Below are 27904 nucleotides of genomic sequence, written 5' to 3'. Positions count from 1 at the left end.
GGAATCTCTCAGCTAGAGGACATTCTAGTCTGTGTTTATCTATGGGTAGTGGAAAGACACAAAATTAGTCTTCGGTTGATAGAAGTGGCAGAACTGGCCCTTAAAAGAAGCTAAGTAAGCTTTTGTTTCTCTAAGCAATTGGGTACTTTGTTGTTTAGTCAATCAGTCATGTCTGACTCTTTGTGACCTCATTTGGAGTTTTCTTGGCAAAGATACTGGAATGGTTTGCTATTTCTTTCTCCAGCTCATTTTACAGATGAGGAAACTGAGGCAAACAGTTAAGTGACTTGCCCAGGGTCGCACAGCTAGTAAGTGCCTGGGATCACATTTGAACTCAGGCCCTCCTGACCCTAGGATCAATGATCTATCTACTGAACTGCCCAATTTGCAACTACCTGATCAAATTTAATGTATACTTAGAAAAACCCCAAAACTATAGGAGAGGGTAACCCATGTGTACATTCTGAATTTGTTGAGGACGCTTTTTATGGTTTGCATTTAGAAATCAACATGTTATTTGATGTGCTGATGGGCCCAAAAACATGGGAGGTGCATTAGATGTGCAGGTGTGCAAATATATAACAGCTGGGCTATGGAATTCATAATGTAAGATCACTAACTTTCTAGCTAGAGACCATGATTACAGTGGGGAGGAGAAGAAGGCATTTTTCCCCTTTTGTTTTGGTGAGAGAAATAAGTGCAGTAACCTTCTAAGGCGCAAGAAGCCTCCTAGTGCCTCCCCTCTAAATTATCTCCAACTTACTCTGCACATATGTTTTATATATAATTGTGTGCATGGTGTCTCTTCCATCAGACTGTGAATTTTGTGGGTGTGTGTACATGTAAGGTAGATCTGGGTTTTTTAAATTATATAATTGTAGTCATGTCTTCCTTCCTTCCTTTCTTTCTTTCCTTCTTTCTTTTTCTCTTTCTCTCTCTCTCTGTCTCTCTCTCTTTTTCTCTTTCTTTTTCTCTTTCTTTTTCTCTTTCTTTCTTTGTTTTCCTCTTTCTAACATTACTTCATATGTGTTCCCAGCCAGTCATCCTGATCTATGTCTTGCCACTATGACTCCGGAGGAGAGAGTAAGGCTAAGGACTTTGCACAGCTCTGCCTCACTTAAATCCACTTTACTTGCAAGTCATCATCCTCATCATGTCATTGGTCCTTTCAGAGAATGAAGGACAAGCAATAACAATAATCTATCTTCCTGTCACAACATTTTTACAAAAGGTAACAGTATGGAAGGGAAGCTAGGTGGTGGGGTGGATAGGGTGCTGGGCCTAGAGTGAGAAAGACTCATCTTCCTGGGTTCAAATCTAGCCTCAGACGCTTAATAGCTGTGTCACCTTGGGCAAGTCACTTAACCCTCTTTGCCTCTGCTTCCTTGTCTGTAAAATGAGCTAGAGAAGGAAAAGGCAAATTACTCCAGTATCTTTGCCAAAAAAAAAACAAACCAAAAGAAAAAGCGACAACCATAAAACCCTAAGTGGGGTCACAAAAAGTTAGACATGACTGAAAAATGACTGAAAACAACAAAAACTTTATTGGAATCACTTAGGGAGTAGTGAAGGGAGGCTGGGAAATGCTACAATGCTATTTTCCTGGATTTCGGGGTACATGAAGGCAGGCTGGCTTCAATAACTAAGGTGGTTGCTAATCAATAGAAATCTCTGATACTATAACAGGGAGCCTGAAATATCTTTGTGCAATCTTTACTATGTCAAAGACCCCTTCAGGTTTCCCCTAGAGTGACACTGTAGTTTATGAAGCCCCCTTAATGGGTAGGATGAAAGTGCATTGCGACGATGGGTTCATTTCTCCCAGTAGTAGAAATAAATCCAGACACCTGTGTAACCATGTATAAAATCAGCATGTTGTAGTGCCATTATTCTCAAATTTTTTTGCTCATAGCACAGTATTCTTTGAGCAACCTGAAATGTTTAAGTTGGCCAAAAAAAAAAAATGTTCCTCATCCCAAGCATTCCCTTATCTAAATCTAATGATTTCTCTGTCTCTCCTCCCCCACCCCACCCCTTCACCCTCTTCTTTCTTTACTTCCCTAGGGCTTAAGGTGGAGGTCTGCCTGTGTTGATAGAGCTGATATTTGACCTTAAGTGAGCAGCAAATTACACCTGGGGACAGGGGCTAAGGAATTTGAAAGTCTTGGAGTGTAGGGAGGAATTTTATAACAGACTTAGTGAAGCTCCTGGCAGTCTAGCATGCCATGATGTACTTTGAGAACCACTGGCATAGTTAAAAGAACCCTGGACCATAAGTCACAAGAGGACTGGTTTTGAATGTTACTTTTTTCATTTACTATGTAAACATGAAATTTTGCTCTGGGCCTCAGGCTAATCCTCTTTTAGTTTATGTTCAATATTGAAAAGAAATGAGACACTTGTAGGTCATTCATCAGTTAAGAAAAGGGGATTAATTCAGCCATAGTAGAAGGATATTCAACAAAGACGTGCATTGAAGATTCACTAAGATGACTCAGCTGAATGATGCTCCCCTGCCTCTGAGTTGCCTGAGTTGGTGCACCAGCCAAGCAACAGAGAGTACCAAGACAAGCTTCTCTTGGCTGTTTTGTACTCAGACAACTGGGCAGTAAGGTTAACAGGTCAAGTCACTGGTTCCTGGAGAAAATCCAAGTTTCCAGGTTTCAATACTTTTAAAGGAAAAACTAGCCTAATTTGCATGAGGATGGAGGTTTAGGATATTGCTTCCCACACACATGGACAAGTCAACTTCTTTGAGCTTTAGTTTTCTCGTCTGTAAAATTGGTATAATACCTGTATTAAACCTCATAGCGTTGTTATAAGGGTCCAGTGAGATAATGTAAGCAAAGTGCTTTGCAAGTCTTATATAAATGAGTTATATAAAATGCAAATTCTATGTAAATGACAGCTTAGTATTACCTCCTCTACTTCAGTAAGGTTAGAGTCCCCAGTGAAATTCCTTAGGGATACTGGTTCTTGTTTCTCCACAGTATTCCCATTTAACTTAAATGTCAAAAAAGATGTGGCACATTGAATTAGTTTCCTTTCTCCTCTCAGCTCTCAAAACATGAAGGCCCTTTCCTGGATGCTTTGCCCCCACCTACATTCTCTAAGTTCCCTATTCTGTTTTTCTAAGGAACATTGTAATAGTCCAAAAGACCCAGTTTGCCTAGGCCATGCAAGTCTATGACATTTGCAATAAACCAACTATCTACCTTTCACCATTTTATATTGCCCTTGGGCCTTACCCCTCCTTGTATCCTTGGAAGTGTTTCTCCTTGTATTTGTACAGCTCATGTGTTTTCCCATTTGGCCCTACTCAGAAAGCCTCAGACCTCATTGCAATTGGCCAAGCCTTAATGCTTGTCTGCAATGGCTTTTGCTACAGCTTTTATGTTTCCTCTTCATTGGACCATTTGTAATGAGAGACAGTATGATCCAGGGAAAAATGTAAAGGACTTGAAGTCAGAGACTGTAATGGCAAGCAAAGTGGGACTTTTTGCTGTTTTTTTCTTTTGGAGTGCTTCTCAGCACTAAGGCAGTCAGGAGTCTTCGATTGAATTAAGAATCCTTGATTGGAAACAGTATATATACTCTGAGGTTAGCATTTTGCTTTAGGGCTCACTCATTGGAAGAGTGTTCATGTGATTTGGCCAGATGAGACTCTGGGTAGCTGTTAAGGAGCTCTTCAACTTTGAAAGCCCAGATATCGGTGCTTCTCTCTTTGGTAACTATGTACATATTGTCTTGGTCAGATAATTAGAAGCCCTGTCTGTTGATTTGTGTTTATTTTCTCTGTTTGTAATTTCTGTTTGTATTTGCTCTGAAGTTCAGGGTACTGACTTTTTCCCCTGAACTAAGTGAATGATATATTTATGTTTAATTAAAGTGAGATTGTAAACCCCTTAAAGTTGCTCTCCTTAGAAAAGCAGATCAAAAAACTTGTGCTAGCAGCCCTCCTGTGTGCTGCTGTTATTGACCTTATACCTCCATAGCAGCTGCAAGCAGCATTGCTGTTACAGAGACTCAAGTTTGAATCCTAGCTCTGCCACTAATTACCTGTATGGTCTTGGGCAAATCACTTTACTACTCTGTCTCATTTTCTTCATTTGAAAATATTGGTAGGAGATCCTATTAAATGGCCTCTATACTCCCTTTCAAATCTAAATCTGTTATTCTATGTTTTGTACTGATTGAATTTCCTCGATTACATGTAAAAAACTTACCTTGAGATACTTCTGCCAGGGCAATCAGCCCTAACTATACTCAGATGATAGATTGACATTGACATCTGTGCCAGAGTTCAGGAATTCTGGGACCTGGGATTGACTATGTGGTTCATCCTTTCTATCTCATTACCATGCTGCTAACTCAAGCCTTGACTGAAGTCATCTCCCTCAGCCTCTTCTCCCCTCTGATTGGAGGGCTAGAAGATAGAGAACCAAGCTCCTCCCAATGCTTTCCTTTATAGAGGGCAGAAACTGGACTTTTGGGCTCACTCCATTCATAAGAGAGTGTTCCAGCATACCGCACCCTGAGGACCCAAGGCAGGACTGAACTATAGCAGAAAAATGAGGTATTGTAGAGGGGCATCAGCTCCATAGACTTTTCACTGCAAAAGACCTGTATTGAGGGAAATGCTAAGAAAAAGTCAGCTCTTTCCCCATATTCTCTTCCTGGTGCCTACAGTGTATCCACAAATAACATAATATGATCTGTTGTTTGGTTACCCAAATATTTCTAATAAACTGAATTTTGCCTCAACTACAAAGAGGCCAATGGTTAATAGATATAAATATTAAATTTAAGCAGAGAGCCCAACCTCTGCCTAAATGTTGAATATTTTCTAACTGGGGGGCTCAAAGAGATTTTTCATTTAAAATAAATTCTCTAAATATGACAATCAAGGTACCACATGGGTCTTAAGGATCATTATATTGCCAATAGACTTAAAATGAACTAATTATTGTAACACATTATATTACCTTGGATAGAAAATTCAGAGCTCTATTCAGTAACCAACCCAGAGAGGATGTTTGGGAAACAGATCAAAAGCTTGGCACAGAGGTATGATGTAGTGATTGGGGACATCAAGTATCTAGATATATGCTGAAGTTCTTATTGCCAAAATCAGAATAGCTAATAACTTCTTTATTTTCCTTAGTGATAATTTCATTGTTTGGTAAAGAAATCATCAAGGGGAGATTCTATTTTGTATCTGATTCTCAGCAACAGGGAGGAACTGGGTGCTGGCATGGAAATGATACAAACTTAGGGAGGGAGGAGGCATTGTGGACAGAAGTGATGACTCCTTCCTAGAGTTTGTAATATAGCAGAGGAAATCCGGGCATAGTGTGATATCTTACCCTTCATTTTGGGAAAACAGATTTCAAAGGATTCAGAAGAAAGATAGAATTCCATGGGCTAAAAAGTTACAGAAGTCTGCTCAGGAAAGATGGGAGATAATGGAGAACAAAATTCTGGCGACACAAAGAAAAAAAAAACAATTTCAGTGAGGAAGAAAAATAGGATGTTTGTGAAAAGACTGATGTGAATGCACATGTAACTTGTCAATCAACTTAGATTTAGTAAAGAAATAAAAAGAAAATGGAAACAAGGGCAGGTAACAGGATGAATGAATGCGGCATGTTCCATCACATTCAGACACTGTAACTTGTTCAGTTAATCCCCAATAGCTTGGATCTTTCAGGTTATCAAACACTAGGTTACTATGGTCGTTTACATATTGTGTGTGTGTATATATGTGTAAATATATACACATACACACTGTATGTATGCATATATATGTATATATATTCCATCGATCAACTATTTCTTTTCTAGTCAATATACTTCACTATAGTGAATATAGTCACTGTATTTCTTATGCAATAATGGTGTTGTTAAACGTTCTTCAATCAGGATAAATGATTCTACAACTAACTTCTCAAATAACTTCTCTTCATTCTTCTCGTTTATACCAACATGACATGTGATTGTGTCACTGCTCTGCTCAAAAACATTAAATGGAATAAAGTCCAAATTCAGCCTGGTATTCAAGGACTCCCCCCAAATCTAATTTTTCAGCTTTATTTTTCACTCGTCCTCTACAGCAATCATACATTCTGGCTGTCTATTTTTCCCCCCAAACACATTATCCTTTTCCTGGGCCAGTGCTTCTGTGTTATTTCCTCCCAATGCACTGTCTCCTCTTGATCTTCTATTGAAACCGTATTTTTTCCAAGGCGAGTCCAGAGAAAGAACTTCCAGTTCCCCAAGCTCCAAACCACTTTGTAGAAGGAACCAACACTCCAGGGTACTAAATGGTCTCCCTGGAGAGCCAGACCAGTGCCCATTCCCTGCAATTGAGTCTAAGGGTTGAAGTAAAGAAGGAGGGTTATGAGTCAGGTCCGGAAGCATTTATTAAACGCTTATTAGATGCTAAGAGGTGGGGGGAAAAGAAAGGCAAAAACAAAAGTCCCTCCCTCCAAAAGCTCACCATCTAAAGAGGCAGACTACACGGAAACACCGCATATAAACAAGTTATACACAGGCTCAATTGGAGATAATGCCCCCGGGGCGGGGGGGAGGCACTAGCCCTAAGGGAGACGAGGAAAGCCTTCTGACACCGGGCGTTGGCAGCTATGACACACCCGCGCGTGCATCTTTCTTAAGAAGGCGAACCAGAAGAAGCGTGCTTGGCTCCAAGGGAACCCGCACGACACCCACGTGGGTCTCACTTTTTCCCGCGCCAGTATCCCTTTAAAACTGGAGAGAGGGAAAAAAGAAGAAACATTCTTTCCAGCACTTTCGACAATACCATTTTTTTAAACAAATCAAGCGTAAAAATTTTTTTCCTCGAATATGTAAGGAATAAATGCAGATAAAGCGTCTCTAAATGACACCGTGTTTTTCCTATGATTTATTTTCTTCCCCTCCCCCATAGAGGTTCTCTTCCTTCCACGTGCGTGTGGAAAGTGCGGACAGCTGTGAGCCGGCAAGGAAGGGGAGGGGACAGGAGGGGGATCCTGCGTCTGCGTAGTAAGTGTCTCTAGGGAGGAACTAGAGCGTCGGTTGGTAGCTGCCAGTGTTTGTAGGTTCCGGACTCCGCGTGCTTGTAGCAGCCGGGCGGCCGCGGCGGCTGTGCTTGAGCAGCTGGGTGGCGGGAGACACTGCGATTGCATTCCAAGGCGTCCACGGCTGCGGCGTGCATTGCTTGGAGCGAGGATGGCTGACGACCTGGGAGACGAGTGGTGGAAATCGGATGGGGCAGGAGCCGGCGGCGGCAGCAGCAGCGCAGGTACCCACCCGCTCCGAGAGCCTCTTCCCCGGCTTGGCTTCTGTCCCTTCTGTCGGGGTCTTCTCTTCGCCCTTGCCTGGAGAAGGCGGACAACACGTGCGCGTGCCATCTGGCCCTTTCTTGTAAGCCCCTTGAGGGCGGGCACTGTCCTTTGCCGCTTTTTGTTGCCCCCAGCTCTCCTGGCACGCAGTAGGCGTTTAATGAATGTGTATTGATTGGATTGATTGACTTTTCCGGTGTGAAGGTACATTTCGGACAGGTGCCCCTTTCCCAATGTTGACATGTAGAAGGAGGAAGAAGGCATGCCTGTTGATTGGCCTTGCCCCTTCCCCACCGTCTCAGGTGGTGCTGGTGTTTGCACATCTCCGTTATCCCGGCGATGCTTCTAGAGCTTGGAGGTGCTGTGAATATTTACAGATTTCTCGCCCCGATGGTGGTCCTGGAGCTGGAGCTGCAGATGGTGCTGGGGTTTGCGGGTGTCCTTTCTGCCAATGGTACTGGTGGAGCTCGGAAGCTAACGTTTACTGTGTCATTGCATCACGTAGGGGCAGGACCGTAGGTGATCTATACTATAAACTCTCCGCCTGCCAACAGGTTCTTTCCTTTCTGAGCATGGGTTGTGTATTTTCTGTTTTTTTGGACTCGATAGCAAGTGGGATAAAAGGAAGATAACTTGTCATCCTTGACCTCTTCCATCCTCAGTTTTGTCATCTGCGAAATGAGGATAATAATAGCACCTGCCCCAGCAGTTATTGATAATAATAGCTAGGATTTGTATAACAGTTAAGATTTGCAGAGCCTTAGCTATGTTTTCTGAATGCAATAATCTACAGAAAGGGTTTTGCAAACCTTAAGGTGCTATGTATGAGCAGTCCCTTTGTGCCTCAGTTTCCTTATATTTTAAATGAGGGGTTTGGACTCAAGGCCTCTAACCCTGCTCTAAATCTATGATGGGATGATCCTATGATCTTAAAATACAGCATCATTTAAAAAAATGCTTTACAATGGCAAATGATACCGACCTAGTACTTTACCATCTACCTTCTTCACGTACTATTTGACTCTCTTAGCCCTGTCAAGGGAGGTGCTTTGAGTTTTGTTATCTTTTTTTTTTTTAAATAGGTGAGGAAACTGAAGCTATGTTCCATAATTTGCCTGTGGTTTTGTAGCTGGAAGTGCTAGACTGGGATTTGAACTTAGGCCCTGACTCCAAATCCGGTGCTCTTCCCATTAGAACACAGCTGTTTGGACTCATTGTTCAAGACCAGCAGACTGTTGGTGTTTTTCATCAAACCAGTACAGGCTGGTGATTTCCTAAGATGTTATGCACTGTAGTAATAACTACATTTGCATATGCTTTAATATTTACAAAGTGTTTGCTAAGCCAAAACCCTGTGTGGCAGCACGATAGGGTGGAAAAAAAACAAAAAATCCAAACCATTTGACTTTTGAGTCAGAGGACTTGGATTCATATCTCAGCCCTGATTTCTGTGGCAAAATACTTAACCTTTATGGACCTCATCTTTGTTGGAATTACATCCATCAGTCAACATTTTTAAAGTACCTACTATGTGCCAGGCACTGTGCTAAGCACTGGAGATACAAAAAGAGGCAAAAGACAGGGCCTAATGGGGGAGACAGCAAGCAAATACACACACACACACACACACACACACACACACACACACACACACACACACACACAGAGCAAGCTATATACAGGATAAATAGGAAATAATTAACAGGGAAGGCCCTAGAATTAAGAGGGGTTGGGGAAGGCTCCCTGTAGAAAATGGGATTTTAGGGACTTAAAGGAAGCTAAGGTGATCACTGGTCAGTGGAGGGAAAGCATTCCATTCTTGGGATACAGCCAGAGAAAATGCCTGGAGCCAAGAGATGAGTGTCTTGTTCGTGGAACAGCCAGGAGGCCAGTGTCACTGGGCTGTAAGAATACTGGAAAGGTAGGAGGGGGCTAGGGTACAAAGGGCTTTGAACAGCAAACAAAGCACTATGCATTTATTCCAGGATGCAGTAGGAAACCATTGGAGTTTATTGAGTAAGGGGGTAGCACAATCTTTTGCTTCGGCAAAAATTACTTTGGTCGCTGAACGGAGGATGGATTGGAATGAGGAGAGACTTGCGGCAGGCTGCTGCAATAATCCAGGCTTCAGGTGATGAGGGCCTGCACTAGACTGGTGTCAGTGTCAGAGGAAAGAAGAAAACACATTTGAGAGATGTTGCAAAGGTGAAATCCACAGGCCTTGGCAACAGATCCGAGCTGGGGAGTGAGAGTTTGTGAGGAGTCATCAAGGATGAGGAGCCCTAGATTCTGAGCCTGAGGGACTGGGAGGACAGCGTTGCCTTCTACAGTAATAGGAAAGGTGGGGAGTGAGGGGTGGGTAGGGTTTAGGGAGAAAGAGAATGAGTTCTGTTTTGGATGTGCTAAGTTTAAGATGTCCACTAGACATACAGTTTGAAATGTCTGAAAGGCAGTTGGAGATGGGAGATTGGAGGTCAGCAGAGAAGTTGGGGTAGGATAGCTAGATTTGAGAATCATCGGCATAGAGTGATTAAAATCATGGGAGCTGATGAGATCACCACGTGAAGTAGTATATAGAGAGAAGAGGGCCTAGGACAGAATGCTGAGGGACACCTATAGCTAGAGGGCCTGTTATGGGTGAAGCTCAGTAAGGGAGAGGTCAGATAGGTAGGAGGAGAACCTGGAGATAGTTCTAGAGAGAATCCTGGAGAGAAGAGAGGATCCAGGAGGAGAGTGTGATCAATGGTGTCAAAAGCTGCAGAAAGGTCAAGTGGAATGAAGATTGAGAAAAGGCCAGTGGATTTGGTCTCTGAGTTCCCTTCCAGTCCTGGATTAATATATGATCCTATGATGTGTCATGAGTTACTACAGTTATAATGCCCATTTTTATAGATGTAGAAACTGAATCATGAAGCTACTAAATAATTTGTAGATAGAGACCCAACTATTTGATTAGAAATGGGTTTTGTACAGAGGGCTTTTTGACTTTCAAAGTCCAAGTCAGCAAGCATTTAGTAAGAGCTCTCCCCAGGCCTTCTAGGTCCTTGGGTGCGGCCTATTGACTGAGTCTAACTTTTACAGAACAAATCTTTTTATTAAGGGGATTTGTTCTGTGAAGTTTGGATTCAACGGGCCACACTTGAGGACCTAGAGGGTCACATGTGGCCCTGAGACTGAAGGTTCCCCACCCCTATGCTAGAAACTGTGCTAAGCACTGGTGATACAAATAGAATCAAAAAGAAACAGCCCCTGCCCTCTAGAAATTTATGCTCTAATGAGGGAAGAAAATACATTAAAGGTACCTGCTGGAGGAAGAGAGTTCCAGGCATGGGGGCCAGCCAGTGAAATTGCGGGCAGGAGATGGATTGTCATGGTCTACAAGGCAACCACTGTCATTGAATGGCAGAGTATAAGGAGAAGAGAATAAGGTATAAAAATACTGGAAAGATAGAAAGGGGCCAGATTATGAAGGGTTTTAAAAGTCATGCAGAAAATTTTATATTTTATGTTGGAGGCTATAACGAATATGTTAAATCAAGTTATTTCTATTTTTAAATTTTGGCCTTATTAGCAATGATTTATATATGCTTCCCAAATCTTAGGCAATGTTTTTTAGTAGAACACCTTAAGTTGCAGAAATTCTATGGTTTGGCCATGCATATGGCCCAAATTGGATCTTACCAGCAGTGATTTATATATGTTCCTCGATCTGTAGGCAGCATTTTTCAGTAGAACACCTTAAGTTGCAGAAATTTTGTGGTTTGGCCATGCAAATGATTTGGCAGCAGCTGTTGCCTTTCTTTTTGCATAGGGCCAACTGAAGTCCTTGTTGCAAAATAAAACACCTAGTAAAGTTCTCCCCTAACTGTATTTGCATTTAATGTTTTAAGTGGTGCTTTGACAGGAAAACTGTTTTTGTTTCCCCGAGGATTTGGGGCTTCTGCTCTGTAAGTGAAAATTAATTTCTGTAGTTGAAAGATATAATTGTCAGCTGGGATTAACATATTTCTTTACATGATACTGTTGAAAGATGCCTCATATGTATTTTTTCTGATTTCTTCCTAATATCAGGAAACACTCAGGAGGCCAGCTGTCTTTTTCAAATTATATTCCTTCAATTATCCCCAGCCCCTCAGGAGATGCATTAAATGTGGACTGCCTTGGCTCATTTTCCTTAAGCCTGAACAACTTCAGTTTCAAGTGAGAGTTCAGTATTTTTAGTCTTATTCTGCAGTTTGGCTCTATAACATGTTTTTATATTCTTTGAAATGTATGAGAATATAAAATGCAGGTTCAGGTTTAAAATGTCACAGTAGACTTTGATATCCAGTAGTGGAACTACAGCAAATTTTATCTTCAAAAACATTCACTGAACATTCATTGCCTGTCTGATCCTGTGGTAGATGCTTCTCAATAAGTTTGTGAAAAGATTACTCTATGCCCTTGTGGAATTTGCTTTCTTAGATAAGAGATAGATATTTATGAATATGATATATACAACAAGTTTATTGAAACCAATAAAGATGCATACTTTTAATGACAGAAGTTTAAAGAAAAGAGAAAAGGCAAAGCATGTTATTAGTTTTTTATTTTATTTTTAAAATTCTTCTACAGTGGACTTTGGAAAGAATGAGCTGAAATTAGAAGGAAGTTAAACAGGAGAGAAACAGAGGGTTCTTTTTAGACTTGGATAGTAGGTAAATGAGAATGTACAGCAATGAAGGGGAAGGAGGGAGGAGAGAAAATATTTTACAGTTGGTGGGACCCTGATTTCTAGCAGTGATTCAGGGTGGAAGAGACAAAGAGACATGAAAAGAAAAGAACATGTCATTGTTCTCTCCCTATTTGTAGATTTCATGGTAAAAAGTTTTTTAGGTAGGATAACATATAAAAGGTACACAATGAACCTATAATGAAATTAATTCTTTAAAGCATTTTTTAAAAAAGCTCCAGTTTAGATGTATCATCAGTTGTCCTTGCTAAGTTTGTGGTACATGTCAATTCTTTTATATGTCTTGATAAAATGCCTCTTGGTAACCTCTAAAGCCTATACTTTTCTATATTAAAAACAAGTAAACAATCCATTACATCAGTGTGGCTAAATGAGCTTTTTAAATTTCTGCAGAGCTTTTGAATGCTTTATTAAATGTCCTGTTCCCCCCCCCCCCATAAAAACAGAATTTAAACCAAGTACACCTACAACACTAGACTAAAACTGCCTGATATTTTGCCAGCTTTCTTATCCTTAACCATATTATTAAAATACTAATGAATAATATCTTTTCAAAAGGCCCTACAAACTGTCCTCAGCTTGTTTGCCCAGGCTGCCAAAGTATTTTTGAGTAGGACAGAATACTTTGCGAGGATAATAGCAAGTTGAAAGAATTCAGTAATGACATTGTTTGAAACTGAAGTTTAACTTGCCTCTGATAACCAAGCTTTTCATCATCATGATAACATTCCTATTAAAAGACAAAGCCTTTACTTACGAAGTTCGAATAGGGCAGTTTTTTAGAAATTATAATGTCATAATGCATCGTGCAAATTACTGTTTATAAAGCCCTTTACGTACCGTATCAAATTTGACCCTCACAACAGTCCTGTGACTTAGGCCGTGCAAGCCTTAGACCCATTTTATAGATGAGGAAATAGGCTCCGAAGTGAAGTGATTGAAGTTAAACAGCTGGAATTTGAACTCTGATTCCATTCACTGCCCTTTCCATTTCATGAGGGCTGCTGTCCACATAATTGTGACCCCATAAACTTAAGAATGACTGCAGTCCAGTATAGAGAAACTAGGTTTTTTGGGTGCTTGTATTTTTTTTTTAATATTGGATTTATGTTAATTAACTTTAATCTACTGTTGCTTCCTGGTTTGTTTTTTGATTACGCAGCTAAGTGTAGTAGTTCAGCAGAATTTCTTCCCTTATTTTAATTGTCTACAGTGAAATCTCATTTTTGGAGAAGCAAAAGATTGATTGCACTGAATAAGGAAGGTTGCTTTCTGTTTCATTTGTATGGGTGAAATGGATCAAGTCCTAGTTCAGTGAATTACAAAATGCTTTATGATACAGGGTGTCCCAAAAGTCTTAGTGTGGCTTTAAGCTTATAATCGCACTCAGACTTTTGGGACACCTTGTTTTTTTTTTAAATTTTGTAGCATCCTGGATTGCTTGAAATAAGCAGACTTCTCTTTGCAGTTTAGAAATAATTAATATTACAGAAGTTATTGCATGGCATGTATCATAATGGGATTTGGCCGTCATTTACAGTTGAAAATGTACTTATGCTTTTTGCTGCTTTAACTGTTTACTCATGCAAAAAGTTGGTGTTTTTCTACATAATTTTACTTACTTTTACATCAACTACTTCATTCTTGTGACCCAGACATTTACTTTGTTAGTTTGGTATAATTTTTTTCTTTGTAAGCCTAACTGCCCATGAATAGGAGAAAGATAAAGAAAAAATCCAGTTTCATTAATTTAATTAATTCCCAGTATAGGAATTTTCTCCACCAACCCAGATGCAACACATCTCTGACTTAAAAAGAATTGCCTGAGGCACCGAGAGGGTAAATATCTTACTTAGGGCTACACAGCCAGTAAGTGTCAAGAGATTTGAACTCCGGATTTCCTGCAAGCCCTGGACTCTTATTTGCTATGTGTATTCGCTCTATAAACCTAATGTGTGTTCATTGGGGGTTGGAGGGGGAGACTGATGGGCTAGGGAATCTCAAATACAAAATATTCACCTATATAATATTTTATTAAAGTTACAGCAGGTATATTTTTCAATTATAAACTTTCCAATTGATTTTTTTCTAATAGTTTTTTCTTACACCTTATTTTAGATTTTACGTACTGCATCTTTACTTTTCTCTTTCTCTGTTGGTATATATTTATCCCCTGGTGGTACTTTTCATCATTCGTGCTCTCTGGATTGTATATTGCTCAATAAAATGGATTTTCCTAGCCTTTATTATGCACACAATGCCTTTGCTTCTTAGTACACTTTTCATTAAATCTTGTTCTGCTTTGACTAAATGACTGGTCCTTTACTATCCACTGTACTACCTATCAGTCAATGGCAAACTTGTCTTGAAGATTACTTGATGGCTTATGTCCCTCTACTGGATTATCACTCCTGTATTACATGTGGTGGTGGGACTTAATATGTTGTTGTTAAGTTGTTTTCAGTCATATCTGACTCTTTGTCACCCATTTGGGGTTTTCTTGACAAAGATACCAGAGTGGTTTGCCATTTCCTTCTCCAGTTCATTTTATGGATGAGAAAACAGAGGCAAACAGGGCTAAATGACTTACCCAGGGTCACACAGCTAATAAGTGTCTGAGGCTAGCTCTGAAGTCATGAAGATGAATTTTCCAGACTCCAGGCCCGGTACTCCATCCATTGTGCCACCTAGCTGCCCTGCTACTTAACATACCTATTTCATTTCACTGTTCTCTTACCACTCTATTGTCACTTAACCAAAGTTTTTTTTTTTCCTCCCTTTTCTAGACTTTTAAATCACCTGAGACCAAACCACATCTTTTTCTCTGCCAAAAGACTGTCAGCTTTGCTACTTATTCTCCCTCTCTCTTTTACCTGCTTAGCTATTCTGCATAAAACAGGAGGGCCAAAGTGGTAACCAAATCACAGAATTCACAGGATTTAGAGATAGAAAGGATCTTAGAGATTGTTTAATCTAACTCCTTCATTTTACAGATGAAACACCTGAGGCATCTTGCTCAAGGTCACACAGGTGAGAGCCAGGATTGAAACCATGGTCCTCTGGCTCTAAACCCTGTGCTTTTTCACCAAGATAATGCCTCTTATGCACATGGGTGGTGAGAGACAATGAACTGTTCCAACATACATCGAGTGAATCCTCTGGATAAATGAATCTGAGGCTGTTTTCAGCATTCCTGTCTCCAATACATGATGCTCTCACAGAGTTGGAAGGAATACTGCCCTGTCCAACGTGTACCTTACCGCAGACCCCTCTACAACTTCCACAGTAAGCCATCATCTGCTTTTCATCTGAAGATCTCAAGTGAGGAGGAACCTTTTACCTCCTGCTGTGTTTCTAGCTCCAAATTAATTCGAACAATGAGTCTCTTGAAGTGGTCACATGTATTTGAATCTGTGTTATTTGACGTTATGATTATATAAAATATGGTCATTGGTTCCGGTTCAATGGAAATATGTGAGTGTGAGTTCAAATCATGTGACCACTTGAGAAGCGTCATCATTCATGCAAATTGAGCCCATTACGTTTTTAGGTGGCTCTGATTGTTAGGAAATTTTACCTTAGATTGACCTGAAATCTGCTTCTATGACTTCCACCCTTGTTCCTAGGTCTTCTCTGTGGCCAAGAAGAACAAGTCTAATCCCTGTTTAACAGCTTTCCAAAATATATGGAGATGGTTAACTTTCCTTTTCCCCCCAGATCTTTTCTCTAGGCTGAACACTCCCACTTCCTTCAACTGGGGTCCTTAAATTTATGTGCGGTTTCCACATTCAAATGTAAGCTCCTTAAGGACAGGGACTGGGTTTTTTTTTTTTTGTTTTCCTACTGCTCAGCAAAATGCCTAGTACACAGTAAGTATCTACTCTACAGAAACTTCTTACAACAGATTGAGAATTCTTTAATGTTTTCCCTTAGCAAAGTTACTGCTCAGTAAAGGCTATGGGAAGAGATAGTATTTCTAGATATATCTGTAGTCAAACTTAAGGCATGTAACTTGGAGAAACTGTAAAACTACCTGGCAAATGGGGAAGTTAGCTTTAGCAAGGACTAAAGTGATAGGGTTCTTGCAGGCTATCAGATCTTGTACTTTATTTTGAAAATCTGATTGTACTTTTTTCTATTCTGGATTAGGAGAGTACAACCGAAGGATTTTCCCTGGGCTGGTTTGGAAATGAAGAGGCTAAGGAATTGGATGGATCTTCTGCCTTATGTCCCCCCACATATCTGTAAATGTTTAAGTTTTTTTTTATAACTTAAACATTCCTGGTACTACGTACCATGTGGTACAGTGCTGATACACTGTAGTTTCAGACTGAATTTCCCCCTCTTCCACAAAACAGAACAATTTCTTAGTTTCCTGCTCCACCGTGCACCAAGATGGCGGCCCTTGGCCTGCCTGTCCTTCTGGGGTGGTTACTGGAGTTTTCCAGGTCCTTTTGCTGGTGAATAAGACTTGTCATGATGGCCACAGCAGTATAGTTACCTTCTGCCTCCTACGTGAAGATAAGTGTTCGATTTGATGGTCCTTGTGATGTGTAGCTTTCCAAAATCGGAATGATGAGCTGGTTTTTTGATGTGCCCTGGGGGAGGCTTAGCAGGAAGTTTAGTGATTACCAGTGACTTCAGTTTAGGAGTCCGTGTTGGAATTGTGTGCTGGAACACTTCCTTGATCTTGAAGTAAACAGAAGAAAAAGCAATTGATAGTTTAATTGGTAGACAGACACACAAAATGATTCTTTAAGTGTTCAAATCAGTCAGGTTGTTAGCCACAGGGTGACTTCCTCCCCTCTTTCAGGGCAAGGGGACCTATCAGATGAGATATAGGCAATTGGGAACAGGCTGAAGAGTGGAGACTTTGGCTGGAGTTTGAGCAAGTTGGTTCGGTTCACTTTTTAGAAGTAGGCAGTTGGTGTATTGGATAAAGCAATGGACCTGGATTCCATAAGAGGTGAGTTCAAATGTAGCCTCAGAAATGTACTAGCTGTGTGACCTTGGGCAAGTAACTTAATCTCTGTCTGGCTGTGTTTGCTCATCTGTGAAATTGGGATAACAACATCTACCTCCCAGAGCACTTGTGAGGATAAAGTGAGATATTTGTAAAGCACTTGGCAAAACTTAAAATCCTACATAAACACTAGTTATTGGCTTTCTCTCAACAAACATATAAACAATAACCGTGGCTGTCAATATCTCCTAGAACAATAATTTACAAAGCAAATTTCAACATATTTTCTTTAGGTGTGGGTGGCAACAACCTCTCCCCTCCCCCCATTTAATAACTATGTACTAGATAATAAATAACATATATAAAAAGTGCTTCCCAATGATCACATGTATTTGGGTCCACTTTTATTCCCAGGCCTATGCCAATGTGATAGAAGGAGTAGGAAGTTTCAAGGACTGAGCTCCAGACCAAGCTAGCCTCAGCTGGTCCCTCTCCCTGTTTGACTTTCCTTTGATTTTACTCTTGTTTTGCCTTGTCTCATTCCTCTTGATCACTGCTAATCCTTCTTTTGTCTCTAGTCTCTAACCCACTTTTGCCCCCTCTCCTTATAATAATACCTCCTCCTTTATGGAGATCAGGGGCCTCTAATCTATGCTCAAAATACACACAAACTTTCCCCTGCCTTCCTAACTCCTTTCCCTTCTCGCCATCAGACTACCTGAGGAAGTAGTAGCTAACAACCAGTGTCTTCACCTCGTTACCCCCATTCATTCCTCTCGTCTTGCAACTTGACTTCACATTGCTTTCTGAAATTTTCCATTTCCCACCTGGCTCCGTCCTTTGGCCCTCTCCATCATACCCCCAGAAACCTTATCATCCTACCAGCCTTGGTCCTTGCACCTCATCGGTACACTCTTCCCTCGGGATCCCTCTGATTAGAGAACAGAACTGAGATCTCCCAAAACTTCCATTTAAGGGGGACACCCAGGCCAGCCATCTCTTCATTTGCCACCCAGCTGTGCTCCTTTGGATTTTTCCGTTATATGGATGAACCTTGGTACCTTTCCTCTCTTCCCCATCCCCCTTTCTGCTTCCTTTTGTGTGTCATCTTCACCCGTTAGATTAGAAGCTCCTTGAGGGCAGGGACTGACTTTTTATTTTCATGTTTGTATCCCTAGTCCTCAGTGAGCACACTGTCTGCCACATAGTAGGTGCTTAATAAATATTTACTGACTGACTGAAATTACTTCTTGAAAAAAGTTTCGGTTCTGAGTTATCTCCCTTTCCTTCCCATCCTCTTTCTCCCCTACCCAATGAGAAGGCTAGAAATACAAAACTCATTACAAATATCTATAGTCACACAAAACAGATTCCTGTATTAGCCATTTCCGAAGAAAGGTAAGAAAAAGAAAGAGAAGAAAATCTGCTTCAGTTTGCAATCTTGAGTCCATCACCTTTCAACAGTAACTTTTATTTTTTCTGCCCTTGTCTTCCTGGAGTTCTCTAGCATCTGACGTTGTTGATTACTTTCTCCTTAATGTATTTTCTTCCCTTAGTTTAATTGACATCAGACTCCACACCTCTCTTACTTCTGCTCATCCTTCTATCTCTTTCCTCTTGACTCAAGCCTTTGTCTTCTCCTTTTTTCTCTTTATAGTCACCTGTGACATACCTGGGCATTCCCATGCTTTTATCAATAAATGGTGGATAACCTCTGATTACGTATTCCCATTTCTGCCCCTCCCTCATAAACTCCAGACCTGCATTTCCAGTTGTCTGCTCTGTGCTTGCAGGGAGGTTGCATGGGCCTGAGAGGAGTCTAGTGTGACAACAGCTCAGATAACAATAGCTACAGAAGGCTGAGCATTAGCCAAGGAGCAGCATTTGCAGCCTAGAGGCAGCAAATGGACAGAATTCAAATGAATAGAAACTGCCCAGAGTCAGGAAAACCTCTGTTTAAATATGGCCACAGACCCCAGCTGCTTGACCCTGGGCAAGTCACTTAATGTCTGTCTGACTCTGTTTCCTCAATTATAAAATGGGTATAATAATAGCATCTACCTCTCAAGGCTGATGCTGGAATCAAATGAAATAATAGTTGTAAAGCACTTAGCATGATACTTTGCACACAGTAGGCACTTTATTAATGCTTCCTTCCTTTCCTGCTGACTGACAGGCACTTCTGGACCCTAAGAGGATCGAAGACCACTATGAATATGGCATCTCAGATGCCCTTTTAGGATCTAAATATATGAGTTTTAATATAGAAACTTGTACCTTTTAAGTTCATTTTATTTTTGTAGTAATTATTTTTGAAAACAATGAAAATTCTAGGGTGTCATGTTGAACTGGCACCTGGGATTGGTATAGAGGGTTGTTTTTGTATTGTATTGTAGTTATTACTAGTTTATTGGCCAAGTTCATAAAAATATGTGGGACAGAACTCCCAGTGTTCTAGAAATATTACCTTCCCAAAATTGTCAAAATATTTTAGATCTCTAGTTGTGTGACATATCCTCCTAGCATACAGGATTGTATTGTGGAAATAACTGTTTTTTTCCCCTAATTTTTCACATTGTTAAGGTTCTCTCTTAGAACAGTATTCTTGGATGAAAAAAAAAATTAGTAATACTAGCATTTAACACTTAATGGCATGTGTTGTGATCACTAAATATTTGACCACTGAGGAGGACCCTATTCAGCTTCAAGCCTCATGATCCTGTAAGACAGCAGTTCTCAAAGAGTGGTCCACAGAAGGGTCCCTGAGACTCTTCAGGGAGTCCTTAAGGTCAAAGCTATTTTCATAATAACACTAAGGTATTTGTTTACTAAAATACCCTCACCTTTTTCAGCATGTCTGTGTGAGGTCAGCTTTTCTTCATAACTTTGAACCAAAATAACATTAACACAAATTGAATGCAGAAACAGATAAAAGAATCCACTTGACCTCTATTAAGGCAGACATTAAAAGTTTACAAAAATATGTAAAACAATGCCAGTTTTGTCACTGATTTTTTTTGTTTCACATAAGAAGGTTATGTATGTTAACATGTAATGGGTTTATTATTGTTATTTTTAAAGTAATAAATATTTTAAAAATTATTAGGCTTAATTTCTGATGCAGTAAATAATTAATAACTAGAACCCACATGAACAAAAGCTCTTTGGGGTCATCAATAATTATCAATAGTGTAAAGAGATTCTGAGACCAACAAGCATAAGAAATGCTGCTATGAAACATCTCTTAAAGAGCTTTCTTTAAAAGGGCCACAAAGTATAATAAAAGTAATAATAATAATAATAACAACAATGGCTTGTATTTACATGGTACCGTTTTATGTACATTATTTTAACTCATAAGCACTACATTCCTTAATTTGCTTTTTAAAGTTTTCCCTTAAGTACTTGTAAGCTCTCCTGAGGCAAAGACTATGTCATTAATTTTTATTTTTAATCGACTGTACCCTGGTATATAACATGACACTCAGTTAATTCTAGTTGATTTATGTTCTCCATTGTTGCAGCAATTTAATGGGAAAAGAGTGTTTCTTCATTGCTCTAGATTTCACTACAGAGTTTCCACCTCTAGATGGCAGCAAAGACTGGCTCTTTGCTTTGGAATTGGAAAAGCAAATCCATGATTAGCTTACTTTTTGAACTGGAAGGGGCCATAGAGATCTTCTGGAAACAGAGAGCTTCAGGAACTTGCCTAGAGTCACATAGCTAGTTAGTCAAGACTTGATTTCACGTCACCTGGATCACTTCTTGAACTGGGATTATTATTGCCCTTTTTTGAGTTTAAAAAAAAAAAAATCAAACGAAATATAGACCTAAAAAAATTGTATATCTCTTGGAAAACTTCCATTTCAAAATAGCTATGATAAAGTTTTGTACAAATTTGAACTGTATATGCAAGTACAAATCTATGTAGTAACATCTTTGTAATAAAAAGGTGATGTAATGACTATGAAACAACCAATCTTTGTAATAAAAATGTGATTTTTTTTCCCTTCTCTTCTGAAATCACAGAATGACTTTACAGAGCTCCTAGGTTCTATCAGTATGCACATAACTTGGAGAGATTAAAGACTTTGGGAAAACTCAAAGGAGGAAAAATGAAATAAATAGGTGTATCGAGAGCAAATTAATACCACATTTGGAGATTGCATCCATTTACAAGCAGCTGAAGGATACAGATTGCAAGGAGTGGGAAACAAATTATTTTCTTTAGGGAATGCTAGGGAATTTGCATTAATTGGAAATGTGATAGAGTGGCAGTTGATAATCACATCTCTTCAAGTTTGCAAGAGACCTCAGAGGTCATCTAGTCCAACTTATATCTGAATAGGAATCCTCTCTATGGTAATCCTAATTAAGTGCTTGCTAGCCTCCATTTGAGGTGATGAGGACCTACTACTTCCCAAGGAATCTCATTCCACTTTTGTACAGCTCCGATTTTTGTTAATAAAGTTATTTGAGGCAGCTAAATGGCTCAGTAAACCAGCCTCAGGAGATCCAAGTCCAAATCCTATGCCTACACTTAGTAGCTGCATGACTGTGGGCAAGTTATTTATTTAACCTCTCAGCCTCAGTTACCTCATCTGTAAAATGCAGATAGTAATCCCCTACCTCTAAAGGTTGTTGTGAGGATGAGACAATAAAGTGCTTTGCAAACCTAGCTACTAATTTTAATTAACCCCTAATTTATGTTTCTGCAGTTTCCATCCACTGATCCTCTAGTGCTAAGCAGTTCAAGTCTAATGCCTCTTCAAGTACTTGAAGATAATTGTGTCCCTCATTGGTCTTTTATTTTCCAGACTAAGTATCCTCATTTTCTTCATCCCATTCTAGTATGGCATGGTAGTCTTCTCAGCAATTCTGGTTGCCTTCATTTGGACCTATTCTAGTATGTCAATTTGTCAACTCTTTCTAAAATGCAGCACCCATTTCAGTTGAGATGTATAGCAGTAAAGAATGTAGAAGCAATTCAGTACGTAGGTTCTGGGGGAACAAAGAATGAACTTATAAAAGTATTACCAATTAGTGTCAGTAGTCTAAAAGTTAAATAAATGTAGCTATAAACTTTATTAAGATTCTTACATGTCTTTTGCCCAGTTTTTACATGTAGTCCTTTGTGTGACTAGGGTTCATATTATTTAACTCTTTCATTTTATAAATGAAGAAACCAAGAAGATCCCAGAGAGGGTAAGTGATTTGCCCACATAGGTGGTAATTGATGAAGCTAGGAGCTAGAAAGCTGGAGTCAGAATATTTGCTTACTCTGAATGAAATTAAATCTTCAAAATGCCTTGAACTTTTTTGAAGCTGCATGGTAAACTTTTATAGAGAAAATGATACTCTTTGAAAATCTCTGCTTCTTTGGATTGATGCTAAAGAACTGCCATATGATATAACGTCAGCCATAAAGTTTTGAAGCAAAATGAGGTTCTGAAAATTTAGAAATGTAAAAAATAAAAGCTTCAGAGACCATCTAGTCCAATCCCCTCATTTCACAGAGGAATAAATTGAGACCAGAGAAGTTAAGTAACTTGTCCAAGGTCACTCAGGTAATAGCAGAAAGAACTAGGATTCAAACCTATTTCCTCTGGCTTGACTCCCTCCAAATCCAGTACTTTGACCTTAACCACAGCTTGTAAGAGGTGTTCCAAGCCTCCCTGACTTCATTCATTGTCTTTACTGTGGAATATCTGGGTTGGCCTCCTTTTCTATATTTTTGTTTAAAATGCACAATGGGAAACAATGGGACTCATAATTCCCTATCTAAGTCTGACTTTTACCAGATTTTTCCTCTTTCTTTCAGCCCCCAAACATCCTACTTGCTAACCCTATATATGCTTTGCCCTTACAATACTTTCTGTATTTGGGATACTTCCTTCCCCTCTTCTCTTCTGCCTGTTGAAATTCTCTTCCTTTCATTAGCCTTCTCCGACTACCTTTGGAGAACCTTTGATTCCTACCTTGGTTCTCATATAGCATTATGTAGCTTGTGTTCTAGTTTTCAGTGTTTATCTCGTGCTCTAACCAGACTATGTTATTCATATGCAAGAATTGTACCTTATTCCAACTTCTTAGATACTATAGCACTTGGCACTGTGTCATATGCATATATATAGATATATATGCATATATGTAGTAAGCATTTAATATTTCTAATTGAATTGTTGGATTAGCAATAAAAAGAAAAAATCCTAAAATGGAGGGGGAAAAATCCTGAAAATGTTATTTTTTTTTTCCTTGTCTTTTTTGTCTTATATGCTGCTAACTGGAAAATCATTGCTATTAGGTTGTTGGTATGAGAAAAAAAATCAAAAGATAATATGACATGACAAATGACCTGAAGGATTAGACTACTGTTTTGTATATTTTTCTCTCTTTTTGTTCAACTTATCATTCCTTTTTAGAATACTTTGTCACCAAGAATCTGACCCTTTTGCAAGGAAAGGGATCCTTTGGAAGGAATCTTTCCTATTTAAAATAATTTATCTAACGTTAACTTGTTAGAAGACCCATGAGGTAATTAGATCTATTCCCATTAACCTTCTGAAAAGAACATTTGGTTTTAAATAGATTCCCACTGTTCCTTAGTGTTATGATTTGTACTCAAGGGCGGTCCAATTTTGAGGTGAAGATTATAGTAATTTGGTCTTTTTAGATTATGATGTAATAGGCCTTTGTGGTTTCTAGGCCTTTGACTGGAAAGGGAAATGTACTAATCTTCCTCCCTCCTAACCCCAGTTACTTCTCATTTTTATTTCTACTATGATTAAGCCATGGAGAGGACAATAGAAGAGTAAACTCTGACTCTAATTAGTATACTCCTTGTTCTATCCATTCATTTCCTTCCTAATTTTTTTTGTGCCAGAGAAATATAATTGTATATAAAAGCATTTATTTAAATATACTAACCATGGACAACTTGGAACACTTATTTGCTTTTTATTTCTTTATATCCTTTCCTGCATGTGAGGTTTTTTTTTTTTCAATTTTTTTCTTCTTATTCTCCTCTCCCTTTTGGTTTTCTTTCCAGTTGCTTGATATACATTTCTTCAAGGTTCCCCACCCCTTCTGTCCCCCGTCTCCTTTCCCATCTGGCATTCCTTTTCCCCAGTAACTTTGAATTGCCGATTCCTCTTTATTAATTTCAATTCTCCATCTTTGTTTCATCTTCTTTATTTATTTCCTTATTCTTTGTTTCCTCTCCCTAGTTCCTGTGGGAGAGGGGAATCAAGGCAAGTAAAAATATGTATTTTTTAAAAAACCAAACAGGACAGTGGCTTTTAACTTAAAGGTTGGAAAATCAGGATGCCCATAGCAAAGCCTTGGTTTTTGCTATGCCTCTAGTCCATGTAATAACGTTCTTTTTGGAGTTCAGATTCCCTTTCTGTTTTCTGCTTGGCCTAATGGCTTTACTTCTCCATTTTCCAAAGCTTATTTGAGAACATATTTTCAGCAGTTCCTGTTTTTTAATGTTTCTCCCTCATCTGAAAAAAAAACATTGGACTAGATGGTCACTAAGGGCCTCTCCAGTTCTGACTTTCTTTGAGTCTCTTCATTCTATCTGTAGCAACTCTAGTCTTGCCACTAGGGACACTTTAATCTCCTAGTGTAAAAGAGAAAAAGTCTGTAGGTGAAAAAGTAGGTCATTTCCACATTCTCCTTCAGTGTGCCATTTTTTGCTAGAGATGGTGTGCAGTTGCAGGGAGGGAAGGAAGGTGAGAAGTAACTTGGGCACCATAACCTCCCCTGTCACTGCTGCTTGGGTGGCTCTCTTCCCCAACTATTTGGCTTTTCATTTTCTCTCTCTCTTTAGGTCTTTGCAGAGAAGGATCATAGCACAGCGAGGAGGTGGAAGGATTAACTCCTTGACCACAGTAGCTCTTCCATCCTTTCAAATATTCCAAGCACATTCTGTGACAGTTGACCCTTTGTCATTGTTCACTTGTTTCTGCCCTTCCCAACTCTTTGTGACACTAGTTGGGATTTTCTTGCCAAAGATGCCGGAGTGGTTTGCTATCTCCTTCTCCAGCTCAGAACTGAGGCAAACAGGGTTAAGTGATTTGCCCAGGGTCACACAGCTAGTAAGTGTCTGAGGTCACACTTGAACTCAGGAAGAGGAGTCTTCCTGACTTCAGACCTGGCACTCTGTACTGCACCACCTAGCTGCCCCAACAACCACGAAGTAAAGTGACTTCCCCAGGTTTCTATTAAGAGTCCTTGGAAAAACTGACGTTCAGATTTAGTTAGATTTTTATACTTGTGTATGTTCTAGTATACTAGACAAGAGACTTTTTAGGTTGTACCTATTTTACCCGCCTGTAGGCACACTGCCTTTTAAATTGTTGGAGCCACACTTGCACAGTGATTGTCTCCAAGCTGCCGTGTTGTTGGGGGCATCAGATTCAAAGGGGAAGAAAGCTAATGCTGTCACATACAGTCGCATACCATAATGCTGTTCATTTGTTATCTCCTTCCTGACTGCTAGATAGCCTTTGGGTAGAGAGGGTTTGCTTGCCCTATACTGATTGATACGTTTCTATCTCAAAAAGTAAACCTTTCTCTAAACAATGAGTGGTGTATGCACACTTCTCCAGGAGAGGCCGGCTCACTGTTTTTTAATCCCTACACTATCTCTGGTGTTTGCAGTAATCTCTTTGCTCTTCACGGGGTAGGAAGCAGGTTTACAAAGGGTAATACTGATACTGCTCAGGGCATGCCTTTTATGAAAATATTGCTTCAGGTTCATTGAAAGTAACTCAGGAGACCTGAAATTCCAAGCCAAGGTCTGCCACATTATTATCTGTGTGGGACCATGAGCAAGTCACTTAAACTCATTGAGGTTCATTTATGTCTTTTATAAAATGAACATGATGCATTTCCCTCTCAGACTATCTTATATTTAACTATGATGTATTTATTCTCTTTCTGTTTATTCATTATACACTTATATGTGCGTTCTTGTCCTCCTAGTGAGAATGTAAGATCCTTTTGAGGAGGACTGTATTTGTATGTATAAGACCTAGCACTTAATATTTGATTGATACATCTACTTTTAAATTATTTAATATTAATTTTTAATATTAATTCATTAATTATTTAAATAATATCTAATTATTTTTCATTTTCATATCCCCAGTACCCAGTTCACAATGCCTTGTGTGTACTAGGTTCTTATTAAATTGATTATCTGCTTCTTAAAATTGTTGGGAAGATGAAATGAGACGATGTATGTAAAATGCTTTCTGGCTACAAATCAGTATGTAAATGTCAGCTATTATTATAATATGTAACTCAGGCAGCTTTTTTGTTTGCTCAATTGTGAGAAAAATAAATTAGCAACTGCCTCCTATGCTTGTGGCTCTCACCGCTATGAAGGCAGAGTTCTCAGACTCCCAGAGTCCTTCACGACTGGAACCGCATGGTTAAACTTACAGTAACCTTACATCACTCACATCAATTGGAATATTTTCGGACTCCCAATAAGGAACTCTAAGTTCCTAAACTTGTTTGTCCATTCTCTTAACTCCAGATTGTTGTCTTTAGTCATGGGGGATTCAATAGGATAGTCATGGGGACAGGCTCATTTAGGAACCTTTCCCCTGCCCAGGATTTGTAACTGGAGTTAAGGTCCAAAGTAGCACATCATGCTAGGGGACTAAAACATCTTTCACACGGGTGACGTTGTGCCGAAGCTTGCTTTGGTTTCCAGGGTAAAGGGTCCCTTTTTATGTGTTGCTGGTTTCTTCTCCATTTTCATGTTAACTTACTCCAGAAAACAAGAGGGCTACATTTATATGGGCCCTGGCACTAGTGCTCCTGAATCTCTGCAAAGCCTGACTCTCCTTTTTTAAGTAACAGAACTCTGAAAGTTTACCTAGCTGGTACCAGTGCCGCTGACCCAAAGAGAGACTCCTGGAACTATAATGTTCTTTTTTACATGCCTAGTGATGAGAATATTATAGGGTTGGCTCAAGAGAGTCCATCTACAACCACAATGTTAGGCTCTTTCTAAGCATCGCAGCAAATGCTAAAACTTTCCCATGGTATGCCTGGCACCTTTACCATGTCTGGGTAGTGTAGCCATTATGTAAACTTTCAATCTTTTGAGAGACTGCATAGTACCTTAGGAGGGATATGAAGTAAGAGTGGGGTAGTTCCTAAGATCCAGTTTTCCCTCTTTTTTTCGAGTCTGTTAGTATCAGAGAACGTCTGGGTTGGACTTAAGCAAAGTTATTATTTAGCCTGTAGTTCTCCCACTATTCTTTGCTCTGTAGAGATATCTAAAAATCATTGAATAGAGAGATTTCCTTGAAACAGGTAGCATTTCCGGCAATATAGCTTCTAAAATAGGTCTTGATTCAAATGACTTTAAGTAAGACTAGACTATTGTGTTAATGCACATTTTCCTGAGCTTGCTCTGGTAGGCATGATGCCGTATCCACACATCCTTGTGGGAAATGCCAGGCCTCTGGCTGGATGTTATATTGTATCGTGAACTTCATTGTGATTTGAAATTATTTACAAGCTAACTTTAGTTTCTATTGTTAACTTTTTTCCCAGTTGAGCTAACTTACTAAGAGTTGGATTATTGGGTTGGTTAAAATTTAAATTGAAACATTAAGGGCCCCTTTTGAGAGCAAAGACACTTTTTTAGGAGGAAAAAAATTTGTAACCCACAAATGTTGGAGAATAGTAATATTACTGAGAGTTGCCTTAAGAAAAGTGGCAATGTTGACATACCTTTTCAGTGCCTCTTGATTTATGAGTCTGGGAAATATGTAGCCAATGACCAGTGTTATTCCATATAGCCTGACCTTTGAAATGAGCATTTTCTTGTGGGATAATTTATCT

The 27904-nt window shown here is 39.5% G+C and overlaps 1 protein-coding gene across 1 annotated transcript in view; it reads left to right on the top strand.

Annotated features, from left to right (window-relative positions):
- The first annotated feature begins 7044 nt into the window (after positions 1–7044).
- CMSS1 (cms1 ribosomal small subunit homolog) overlaps positions 7045–27904 on the top strand; it is a 434878-nt gene continuing 414018 nt past the window's right edge. Inside the window, exon 1 of the mRNA XM_036744978.1 lies at positions 7045–7300. Within this exon, the coding sequence (XP_036600873.1) occupies positions 7228–7300 (73 nt within the window). The 5' untranslated portion in view covers positions 7045–7227. The remainder of the gene's footprint in view (positions 7301–27904) is intronic.

Source organism: Trichosurus vulpecula, chromosome 2, assembly GCF_011100635.1.
Source record: "Trichosurus vulpecula isolate mTriVul1 chromosome 2, mTriVul1.pri, whole genome shotgun sequence".
NCBI classification, from domain to species: Eukaryota; Metazoa; Chordata; class Mammalia; order Diprotodontia; family Phalangeridae; genus Trichosurus; species Trichosurus vulpecula.
This window is presented reverse-complemented; position numbering and strand designations above follow the sequence as displayed.